The following is a 12,740-nucleotide window of genomic DNA, read 5'->3' as shown; positions in this document are numbered from 1 at the left end:
TAAATATTTTCGGGGGTTGTATTGAAAAACTTGAGGAATGGTTTCATGTTGGATGAGGAAGTCCTATCTTTGTTTAATGTTGGTTTAAAGCTGCGTCCTTCAGGGTGTGAGTGGCTCAGATTCGTGGTTACTGATTTCGTTGTACTTGATTCGTCAATCTTTTGAATGTCTGGTTCGATTCGATTCTGTGTCGGTGTGTGCTCAACATTTAGCATCCTTATAACATGGGAATATGTATCCACTAAAAACTAATAACTGATGTACGCTAAATAATGGTATATGCGATGGCTTAATCTATATAAATAGACATAGACATGTTTATATGTATGTTATAAATCCATGATCTGTGGGGAAACCTCATAAACTGAGACCTCGTGAATTGGTGTCGATTCGTGTCGTGTGTGTCCTTTGTCCGTCTTATCACTAAAAAAAAAAATCGTACACCAATCAGATTTTATCTAAAATATGCGATCTGCTCAATAGAATCGTTCGTAAATATCGTTTATCCTATATAGACTTTGAATATATACTATAACTTATGTAACTTTATGTACTTATGTACTTGTCATGGGAGGTATATCTAGATTCCAAATTTGTAGCGGGTTCCATATATTTGTATCATATGATATCATATCATATCTTTTGCTTACAGTTCTACTCTCCATTTCTCTTCCATTTTTCCCCTTCTTTCCATTTTTCTTGGGTATTTTCTCTGGTTTCTGGTTTCTCGTTTGGGTTTGGGTTTCATTTAGGTGTAAATAAAACGCATGCAGAAATTGAAATAATAATTTTATTTAAAAATAAAAAAATAATCATACAAAAAAATGTTTACAATGAACAGAGTTGAACTCAAGACTCACTTTGTTTATTTGCATCATCCAATCATCCAATCAATCAACCAATCAATCATCATAAACAAAATGATATATTGTAGATTTTCCATCTTCATTCCACGTACACGTACTCGTAAGAATAATAATAATAATAATAATAGATAAAGGTACTTAGAGAACGCAACTAGTATATAGAGATGTAGATTAAAGAACTAGGAGTTGGTTTCTCTTCTCTCTTATTCATGTTTTGTCTGCTTTCAAGAGATTGCACGTTTGGGCAGTGTTTGAAATTTTTGTAAAGGGTGTGTGTTGCATTGAGGATTGCTGTTGCAGTTGCAGTTGTTGAAACTATTTGTCAAAATCTTGGTTCTGTTTGTCTCGGTTTTTGTGGCAGTGTGACGTTTACAAGAATACAGAAGTTAAGTTTTACTTTTACGTTTAGGTTTACGCTTTATAAATATATTAAACTTCAGATCGAAAGAGTTTTTGAGTTTGGTTTTGGTGTTCTAGGACTGCTTAAACGATTGCTTATGGAGTGCGGGTCCCTCGAGTGGGGGGAAGCCCTGCAAAATTAGTTACTCTCTGCTCTTTCCTTTCATATTTTTCCTGTGAGTTTTGCGTAAAATTATACGAAACTTATGAAATAATAATTACAAGAAAGTTTAGACCACCAGTTTGTGAAGACGGGGCGGGGTGCTTACTGTAGCTTCAGTTAGGAAGTGTAGCTTGGTAGGATTTTTGATGTGGGTAAGCGGGGTAAGGAGAAAAACTTAAATAAATAACCTAAATATACTCGTAGAAATAGCTATAACTATGAAAAAATAAATTTCATTCCTTCTTCTTAATAAAATAAGCAACAAAAACAATTAGCCGAAGGACAGGCCCAGGCACAGGACACAGACGCATCCTCATTCCCATCCCAGATCCCAGATCCGATCAGTGCCTGGCCTATCCTCGGCAGCGGGGGCTGGGGGGATGTGGGGCAGTTGAAAGATAATATTAGGCTAAGGGCATACACAATAAAAAAAAAAAAATAATATACTCATATACAGTGGATAGTGGATAGATGGATAGAGATAGAGAATTTCTTGCAGCTATGCGTCCACGTACCCATATACATATACATATACATATATATATATGTACTCGTACTATCTACTTGTACTCCTATGAATGTACACCATCCGCGTACCACGAATATATCGAATATCTGTAAGAGTCGGTCCATTCCATCCGCAATAATAATAATCATCATACTAATAATAGTGATAATAATAGAATAACCAATAATAACAATATTCATTATTCATTAATCGTACAGTTAGAACTATAGTTAAGGTTACAGTTAAAAGTACAACACTAACGCCAATGAATAGATCATTATTTATGTAGGGTCTCTCTGTGTATGTCTGTGTGTGTGCGTGTGTGGGTGTGTGTGTGTGTCTGTGTCTGTGGACCAGGGGTACAGTGGTACAGGGTATATCTCTGGGGTATATTGGGACTATCATCTATTCTATGTAATTTATACTCTTCCGCGTTAGACATAATGAAAAAAAATTCAACACATACAATATACAAGGAAATCCATCCCTCCCTCGCGTAGCCATCCCTTGCTACTATTGCCGCTAGCCGGTTATTACGCTCCCCAGAACATATTGCCATCGATCTGAATCTGATCCGATCTGAACCGATCTCGGATTACATCTATTTACAGCCGCCCGATCCAGTCGATCCTGACGATCCTGACGATCCTGTTGATCCTGCCGATCGCCTCTCCTCTCTCAGACACCATTGCAATCGATCTCAACTATATCCTTGGGCACATCGACAAACTGGTAGACCAGTCGCTGACCATCGACCTTCGCAAGGATGCCGCGCTGGTAGTAGTAGCGTAGGGCACGGCCCATCGTCTCGTAGTTCATGTCCGGCTTGTTCTTGTGCATGCCCCAGAGGCGTGACACCGCCTTCGAGTCGACCAGCTTGAAGACGCCCTTCTCCCGGTTCGTCCACTTGATGAAGCGAGGACAGTACTCGCGATCCTGCAGCAGCTTCAGGAGGAACTCCCACAGGTAGGTGGTGGAGCCCTCCCGGCTGCGCCGCTTCACCCCCATCTCCAGCTTCGGCTTGCGCGGCTTCTTCGCCTTCCGCTGCTGGAAGCCGCCCAGCTCCAGCATGTAGGAGAGATCATAGCTGACGCTCGACGTCGCCGGTTGGATGACGCTCTGCGAGGCGGCCGCCGCCGCTGCACTGGCGCTAAGCATGGCGGCCGCTGCCACCGCGCTGCTGCTGCTGCTCACAACGGAGGCCGCCGCTGCTGCCGCCGCTGCATTGGCGATTGTGGAATGCGTGTGCTGCTGCTGCGTTTGGTGTGGATGCGGATGTGGATGCGAGGGAGGCGCCAGCTGCGAGTGCGGGTGCTGCTGTTGCTGTTGCTGCTGCTGCTGCGCGTACGCTTGTTGCTGCTGCTGCTGGGATTGATGCTGCTGCGTCTGCTGCTGCTGCTGCTGGTGCAGGGAATGATAGCCGTTGACGGCAGAGCTTCGCTGCTGCTGCGTCGGTGCGTTGAAGTAGGACGTTGTCAGGTAGCTGGGGGTCGGGGGGTTGCCGGGCGCCCCTGGATTGCCGACGCCGCCGCCGCTACCGCCTCCACTGCTGCCATAGTAATTGTCGGGCACTGCAAGCGACAAAATCAAAAGGAATGAAATGTTAGTTGCAAATCAAATTTATCCATTTAAACGTCTGATCTGTCCCACTGTGCACACAGGTATAATATTTTTTTGTCTTTTTACTAAGTTTAGTTTTTTTTTTACATCCGGCGTTGTTGCGGCAGTCGCTCGCGCTCTCGCAGCCGACGTTAACGTTGCCCAATTCCTCCGCCAGTTGCTGGGGTCGGTCGGGGGGGTGGTGGACTGGGTGTTGAATAAAAACAAAAGTGAGCAACACAGCAGCAGCTCTCTCTCCGACTCTGCTGCTCCCAGCAAGACACAGACACGTACGTCAGAGAGCAACGCACGCTTTCGTGTATGTCTTCGTTCGTTTCGTTTCGTTTCGTTTCTGCTGCCGAGAGAGGAGTCGGTTGCAGTTGCGTTGGTGTTGCTGGCGCTCTCTCTGTGAGCTGAAGTCCCCCCTACCCTCGTTATTGCCACATTGGCGCTGCTTCTGCTGCTGCCGCTGTCTCTGCTGTTGCTTTGGCTGTCGCTGTCGCTGTCGTTGTCGTTGTGACCTTCACAATTTGCGCAAAGGCAATGTGTCGATGACCACAGATTTTTATACAGCAGAGCACACACACACACACACACACACAAACACAAGCAAAGAGAGAGCATAAAAGCAGCGAGTGCAACACATTCTCATTGCAATTGATGGCTCTCAGCGTACATGTCCATATGCTTATGTGTGTGTGTGTGTGTGTTTGTGAGTGAGTTGTTTGCTCTCGCCCCCTGCTTGACATTTTTCGAGAAAAAAAGAGCTACGCGATGGCACCCATTCCATCACGGGAAGGTGGATTTTCAGCGGATTATCTATGCCACAAGAGATTCACAGAGATTACCGGGATAATCAAATCTTTCAGAAGCTTCGTCCTGCTAATCGATTGTATATCGAGTGGAGAGGCTCATCTCAAGGCGGAGACATTTGGGAATCTCTATTTACCTCGCATTAGGAATACCTTCCTGGCATAGAAGCATTGATCATTACTATTTCCTATCAGGATATCTAGCGACGATAACTCATCCCTCCAAATAGTACTAGTCCCCAATAGGTACAGATATCAACTAGCATCAGGTATTCTGTACCATGAACAAACAAGACAAGGGATAACTGATTCCCTAATCCGAATTTCGGTTATATACGGTGTTTCGTGTAAAGTTTCCATAAATTACAATTCTTTTATAAACCGAAAGCTCTATTGTCCTTCTATCGTCATGAACTGTTTGAACCTTTGCCCTTGTTGCACCGCTCAGTACATAGATCCCCATATGGGGAAAGAACATACATATGTACATACATACATATGTACATATGTATGCATGTATACTCACCCCCAACACTGCGATTCCATATGTTCCTCAGAGAATTCGCCGCATTGTTCTGGTATAAATTCGGATGCAGAAAGGTGCCCGTGTGGAGGTGCGCCGCTGCCGCCGCGGCTGCTGCTGCTGCGGCCGCTGCCGATGCTGACGTGGCAGCGGGCATGCCCAGGCGCGCCTTCAGCTCGTCGGCGCAGGGCTGGCCGCCGGAACTCGAGCTGTCCACATCGGATACGCCGCTATCCGCGGGACTGGGCGGAAATGAGCCTGCACCATTCGGCGGAGACGAGGACGAGGACGAGGACGAAGTCAAAGTCGAAGGCAAAGAAAAAGAAAAAGAAGTAGAAGAGTAAGGCAATTAGCAATCGATATATATGCGGCTTGGATCGAGTCGAGGGCGTGTGCAGTGGTTCACCTTGCCGCCTCTTCCACTCACCTGTTGTGGCCGTCGTGTAGTTCCTGTGATGTGGATTGTGGATGGCGCCGCCGCTGAGCAGATTGTGCAACAGGGGCCGGTGCGGTATGGCCAGTGGTTGTTGCTGCTGCTGGTGTGCACTGTTGTTGTTGTTCCCGTTATTGCCACCACCATTGGTGCCGCCGCCCGTTGCACCACCATGTAAGCTATGCTGCTGTTGCTGTTGCTGCTGCTGCTGCTGCTGCTGGAGCGGCGTGAGCAACGGGTTCTGCTCCGTCTTGATGTGCAGCAGTGTGGTGCCACCACCAAAGGCGGTTCCGTTGTGCTGCTGCTGCTGGTGTTGCTGCTGCTGCAGGATCTGTTGCTGCTGATGCTGCTGCTGCTGTTGCTGTTGTTGTTGTGGTGCTGGACTCGTCGATTGTTTGACAATAGGAATTTCGGTATCTGGAAAAGGAGGGGAAATATTCGTTGCTGAAAAAAGTTTTCCTTAGTTCAAATTTATTGTAGGAGGATGTTCTAATTCAAATACTTTAACACTCAATATAAAACATATTTATGACTGGGAATGACCCACTTATAATGATTGTATATAGTATACCTATAGATTGTTATGATATTCACTAGAAAAGTTTCTGCAATACATGTTAAGGAGATATCTCAAGCATTCTGACAGCTTTGGAACGTTTGTAAATGATGTTATGTGGCCTCTGCAAATGGTTACAGAACTACCGTTTTGAATAATACATATGTAGATCTTCCCATAACAGTAGCACATTTTAATATCTTTAAATCTCCTAAGTGGATTTCTCAATCAGAGCACTGACAACCCTGGAGCAAACCATTCACCGTTGGCACTCAATTAATGGAATGCTTAACCTCATCCGCGCTCGCATAAATCTTTGCGCTGCACTCCCCCATTCCATCCCATCCAATCCCTCCTACACTTCTCTTCTCCCCATCTCCACTCTCCACCCTCCACCCATTCACGGCTGTCAAAATGTCTGTCCAAGGGGCTAATAATACGAAAAATTCGCATCATAATTTCATAGAAATGTCATGTTGGAAGAAATATTGCAGCCAAGAGGGGGGGAGGGGGAAATGTGGAAAAAAGAAACAAAGAGTGGAATGGAATAAAATAAAATAAAATGGAATGGAGTGGAATAGCAACAACAACAAGGCGACAAATGACAAACGACAAACAACAATTGAAATGCCCCAATTTGTGGAGCCATGAACTCGCAGCAACAACCGTTAAAAGCTGCAGAAAATTAAGAGGAAGAAGGAGAAGGAAAAGGGTAGGCAAAGGCAAAAGAAAAGTAAGAAAGAAAAGAAAAAAGAAAAAAGTTGGCTTCTCACTTTCCTTTGCAATGCAATCTCTCTTTCCATCTCGCTCGCTCTCTCACTCTCTCTCTCTCTCTCTCTCTCTCTGATTGTAATTGTTGTTGCTAAAAAGTAAAAGTGCATTTTCACTTATTTCATGCAGCAGCAGCAGAAGCAGCAGTAGCGAAAAAAAATGCAAAAAAATTGCATTGAATGTCAAGCTGTTCACACACTGCGACTGCGACAGCGACGGCGACGGCGGCGGCGGCGCACGGCCCATGCCATCACTGCTGTCTCGCTCTGGCAAATGCAAAGTGCAGGCGGGCCGCAGCGAGCGAGCGTCAAAGCTGGCAGCGCAATGAAGCTTGCAAGCACACACTCACTCACTCACTCACTCACTCGCACACACAAGCACACACAGGCATACAATTGGCAGCAAGAGAGGAAGAGAAATCAGGTCAAGGCTTGTCGGCACTGCTGTTGCTGTTGGTGGAGGAGGAGGAGGAGGAGGAGTAGAGGGAGAGGAGGGAGCGACGACGAGTTTACAATTTATGCTTTGCTTGCTGCATTATTGCATGTTGTACGTACGTCTCTCTCTCTCTCTCTCTCTCTGTGTGTGTGTATGTGTGCTTTTTACAGCTTTTTAAATACAGACGACCGACATCGTCTCGTTTTGATTGCCTGCCCGCCCGCCCGCACCACACTACGACGCACCGCTCCGCTTATTCCGTTCATTCCGTTGTGGGTGAACGAGAAGCATGTAAAAACATGAACACAAATAAAAACTCAAAAGCCGCCGCAGAGAAATATTAAAAAGTAAAATAAAATATGGCACAAAAGCGTATTTACCCACAAAAACACAAGACAAGGAGAGGGGAGGGGAATAGAAGGTGGACCCCACGGAAATCGCGCGGCAACAAAACAGCTGTGCGCCAGCCTATATACACACACACACACACACTCTGCCACCCCCCTCTGTTGCAGCCCTAAAAACCTACAGTTCTCTCGATTTGTGTTTTTAACGGAAATTATAAATATTAAATTTTCGCCGAGTTTTCGTTGAGTTGAAAATTTGCTTTCCTTTCTGTTTTCCTGCTCTCTATTTACTCAAGCTTTAATCGCTTGTCGAAGTTGAGAGGCTGTCGGAAATGCCCGTCACTTGCAGCCATACTTTTTCGTATGCCAATACCCTGTGGCCGTGCTGAACGCGGGGCATATTGTCGAAAGCCAAAATGAAAACTTGGTAAAAAAGGAGCTACTCCATTTGAAAATTGCATCTTTTTCCTCAAATACAGGGTAGCCCACAGTCGTGACATTCTCTATGTGTAGTTGTTCTTGCTTATTTTTGTATTCAAGTTTGTCGTTGAATCCGCTAAAGGGGCTGTCGGGGCTCACGTGTTTTTGTCTGTGGCATACGTTGCGTATGCGCAAAATTGAGTGCAGGTGTCCGCACAAGCGAAAAATTCTCTCAATGATTACATTTGAGCAGGGAAATGCTTACGAAATACCTCACTTAATAAATTCACGTGTAATTCCGGTTACAAGGCATGGTTTTGACCGAATTTAAAGGAAATTCACTTATTATTATAGAATATATATGTATGTATATAATTTTCAATTGAATATTTAAATTAAAATACACTTGTTTGGATTGTGGATTGTTGCAGGCATTCACGTACGAAACGTGTGCGGTTACTTCCTGTTGGCATACTACGCGTATGTGTGACTCCAGAGAACTCATATTACACATACGCAGTGGTATAAGAATTAGTTTTCTGAGAAAACCAAGGAATTGTACGTACACTAAGCACACCCTGATGGACTCTTAAGATTCCTTTTCCTGCTCTGAGAAATTCAGGGTACCTTAAAGAATAGTCCACAGCCCCCCACATTCCCTTGCTGCTGTCCGCCTGACAAGAGCTTTCACTGTACTATCTCAGTGGGACCCAGGGGCAATCGCAGGGCCCACAGACGAACGTTCAACTTTAATGGTGCATAAACAAACAGAAAAAAAAGAAGGAAAAAACCTACGAAACATTGCAATGCTGCGCCAAATGTGCGCTGACCTCTAAAAATGCGGTCTAATAAAAACACCAACAACAACAGCAACAACAACAACATCAACAGAAATCCCACCAAAACAGCCAACAAAACACACACACAGAAAAAAATATAAAAAATACATGTAAAAAAACAACAAAAAATTAAATATATTACGAGAAAACAAAGCGAAATTGGCAAACCAACACACACACACACAACACACACACACACACAGCACGCATAGACATATCAAAGAAATTAACGGTAAAGTCATGTGCATGTGTTTGCTGTTGCTGTTGTCGTTGTTGTTGTTTTTTTGCTATTTCTTTTCGTTGAATTTTGAATCACTTCCAGCGGCGCTGTCCCTAGTCCCGCCACCAATTTGGACTTGAACTGCCGCTCGTTGATATGTGCGCGGCATTTTGGGACAGTTACATCACAATTCCGGACAAACGGACGGACGGACAGCGCAGCATAGCATTTGGCGTGGCAGCAAGAGTAGGTCAATGTAGGTACGAGCCATCGTTGGTCTTTTGTTGCTTGTTTGTTGGATTTTGTTGTTGTTGTGGGTATGATTAGTTTGTTGCCATATAAAGCTGATATGCGAGTGCCGACTGTAATATACATATGTACATATATGATATATACCCTTGCCAGAGGGTGCTACCATTCAGTCGAGGGTTTTTTTGTTGTATTCAGGATCAGCATTAAGTGTTTAAAGAAAACAGCTATGTATATCCTTTCCAAGAGGTATACTTAGAAAAGATTCGGCAGAAAGTAGTAAGAAGATCATTTAATGCCATAGATCCACCCAACTTTCGTTCGACAATTAAGTATTTCTTTTATGGAGAATCACACAAGAGATTTTCAGGTTTTAGTTGAAAAATAACCCATTTAAGATCATCAAAATGAAAGAGCATATAGTCTTCAATTGGCACTTGTGCATTTTTCTCTGTATGTATATTTCGGGTTTGCTTGGGTTGTTTGTGTGTTTTAAAGGTGGATAAGGCGGCGTCATCGGAGGAGTTGTTTTTGTTTTATTGTTGCCGTTCAAAATTTGTTTACAATTTTCGTACAATTCGTTTCCGAAAGAGGTAGAAGCTGCTCCGCTGTCTGCTTAACAACAATTGCAGCCACAACAACAACACCAACAGCAACATCAACAACAACAAAAACTTCAGCTTGTAATTGTTTATGGGATTTTGGTTATTGGCCTATTTTTGATGTGCCTCGCGACTCGATTCGGACCGACATTTCTTGTGTGATTTGTGGGCGGTTTTTGGTAAGCAATGAAAAAAAAGTGAATTTTTGTGTGTGGGTCGCGTTCCCCTGAAAGGGGAATTCATTTTTCGAGCCTCACTTTGTTTTTTTCTTTAACAGACATTAATCAGTGGAAAGTAAGCGAATGAAATTGCATATTCCACAGTTTTGGGTATCCGAGAGATTACGGCTTTGCGATTGGGGTTGGGGAATGGCGGATCGAATGTCATGGGAAAACATTAATGAAATAAATAAATATTGAAATGCCTGCTTGGATTGCAAAAGAGTATCGAAGAAAGACAGAAATATGTACATATTTGGCTAATCTTTAAACTTGAATTAAATTGGTGATTCCCTGGAAATAATCCGTCATAGCTGCCGTCTCCCACCAGCAAAGGCACATAAATAAATAAATAAAGTAATAAATATTCTACATAAACAAATTCTATTCATCAAAAAACTATTATTTGTGTAGTGCTTAACGGAAGGATGGATGGCTGTAAAGTTACCCAAAATAAATAAACAGAAATGACTTGGTCATGAAACAACTACAAAATACCCTAGATATAATATAATAAGATTAGATCCCACCCTGCGGGAATTTTGAAAACTTTTTCTTTGCTGCCTGTAAAATATATCCGATTATGCGATAAATCGTCGGATTATGGCAGTACATTAAACTCTAACCAATGGTCCAATGATCCACTCGACACCTCTTGCAACAGAATATGAATGTGTACATGTGTACCCTTGGGTACTACTGGAACAGGATATGGCAACAGAAACAAATGGTTTTGTATCGATAATTTCACTTGTGCGCAATATTGCGCCAAACCGGAATCGAAATGTGGATGGGAATGGGATTTGGATGGCGATTGGGGGATGGGGCTGTGGATGCCAATGGAATGGGTTGGGGCGTAATGGGATACACATTTATTTATTTATTGCCAATAATCATAATAATACAATTTATTGCACTTTCAATGTCTGCCCTGTGTCTGTGTGTGTATGTGTGTGGAAGAAAGCAAAAATTCAAGTTGATTTCTTCGACTGCAGGCTGCACAAAGAAACGAAAACAAAATCCACAACAGAAGCAGAGAGAAAGGGAGACAGCAACAGGACTGAAGAAAAGCGACAACAACGCAAAAGTTCTATATTTAAATATTATAATTTATGTGTTTGTTTGGTAATTGTTTAGTTGTTGTTCGTATTTTGTTTTTTTTTTCTGGTGAATGTCTCCTCTTCCCCAAAATGTGTCTTCCCCATTTCTTCGCCCGCGCCCGCGCCCGCGCCCGCGCTCTCCTTCCTGCCCATCAGATCAGCCTTTGCACGATCCCCATTCCGCAGTTCGTTCTCATTCCCTGTCGCTGTCTCGCTCCCACTCTGATTGTATATATACATATTCCCCATTCCCGTTCCCATTCCCATTCCCTGTCTCTCTTTCATTCCCACTCGCATTCCTCAGCCCATCCATTCCCATTTCCTTTCCCTTTCGCACATTCAGAAGCATGCCTCCCCTCCCTCTGACACTGCCTGTTCCTGCTGTCATTACTCTTCTCTTTCTCTCTCTCTCCATCTCTCCTCTCTCCAAATTCCTGTTCTGCTGCTTATTCTGGCTTTTATGCCGACGTCGCTGCCTCTATGTGTGTGTGTGTGTGCATGGGTGAAAAGAATAAAGCTGTTTTCTGCTCTTGTTGCTCACTTTTTTCCTGCTCTTCTGTCGCGTCGCCGCTGCCATGGCTTGTGTGTGTGTGTGTGTGTGTGCGTTATCCGCGAGACCTTGAACTTGAGACTGAATTTCCAAAAAGCGTACAACACAACCACAAACACTCGCACACGTACATACGTACATGCATAGGCAGAGGCGCAGAGTCGCAGAGTCGCAGAGCCAGAGCCACACACACACACAAGCAAACATGATTCTCATTGTTTGCACACGCACAGACATGCACACAGACACGAACGGGACCGGGAATGAGAATGGGAACGGGAACGGGAACGGGCATGCATATCAAGCAATTTCTTTGCCTTTTTTTCAGCCTTTTTGCCTTAAATTTTTGGACACATATGCATTTCATATGTATATGTACACACGCACACGTACAGATGCAAAATTCTTCCCCAATATTTCCGCATTAAGAAATTTGCTTTGCTTTTTTTGTTTGCATTGTTTTTCGTTTGTTTTTTACGACTCTGCTTTTTTCTCTATACTCGAAAATCTATCAATCTCGAAAATATAATGTAATTTTTCTCTTCTAAATATATATTCGTTTGTTTTGTGTGTTTTTGTTTGTGTTTGTGTTGTTTCATTTTAGCTGAAATCTTTTTTAATTTGTCATTAAGTACTTTTATTTATTTTAATGTGTTTTATTGCAGGGTATATATGGTGCACACATACATACATACATATATACATACATACATACATATGTATGTATATAGATTGACGCATTTGCCTCCAGACCCAATTTGTTGTTGAATATTTAATTTGTTGTTATTTTTGCGATTGTTAAAACTTGATTTGATTTTGTAACCAACATTTTAATGGCTTTGCAAATGCATATCATATTCTTTTGTTTTTATTATTTTACTTTGAATATTTTATATAAATTTGGTAGATTAATATTCATTATTTATGTACATATGTATGTGTGTGTGTGTTTAAGCATAAAAGGAAACGAATTGTGTATGAAATGCAGATGTTTAATGGATATCTGTGGATTTATCTGTACATTATATATAGGGTTTTTTTATATAGGGTTCTAATAAAAATTCAAAACTTAAAACTGCTTCGCGGGGATCTACATTCTGCGAAAAACTGTTTCCATAAATGCAATACAT

At 42.8% G+C, this 12,740-nt stretch overlaps 1 protein-coding gene across 2 annotated transcripts in view; it reads right to left on the bottom strand.

Annotated features, from left to right (window-relative positions):
• Nucleotides 1-2,540: 2,540 nt before the first annotated feature.
• The window catches only part of LOC108152913 (ecdysone-induced protein 74EF), a 39,136-nt gene continuing 28,936 nt past the window's right edge, over nt 2,541-12,740 (bottom strand). For both annotated transcript variants that reach the window (XM_017282590.2, XM_017282589.2), the window contains 3 exons: nt 5,298-5,720; nt 4,874-5,128; nt 2,541-3,507 (listed from right to left, as the gene is read on the bottom strand). In XM_017282590.2, coding sequence (XP_017138079.1) covers nt 2,615-3,507; nt 4,874-5,128; nt 5,298-5,720 — 1,571 coding nt within the window. In that variant the 3' untranslated portion in view covers nt 2,541-2,614. The remainder of the gene's footprint in view (nt 3,508-4,873; nt 5,129-5,297; nt 5,721-12,740) is intronic.

The sequence above is a fragment of the Drosophila miranda genome, chromosome XR (genome assembly GCF_003369915.1).
Source record: "Drosophila miranda strain MSH22 chromosome XR, D.miranda_PacBio2.1, whole genome shotgun sequence".
Lineage (NCBI taxonomy): Eukaryota > Metazoa > Arthropoda > Insecta > Diptera > Drosophilidae > Drosophila > Drosophila miranda.
Note: the sequence above shows the minus strand (reverse complement) of the source record. Positions and strands in the feature narration are given on the sequence as shown.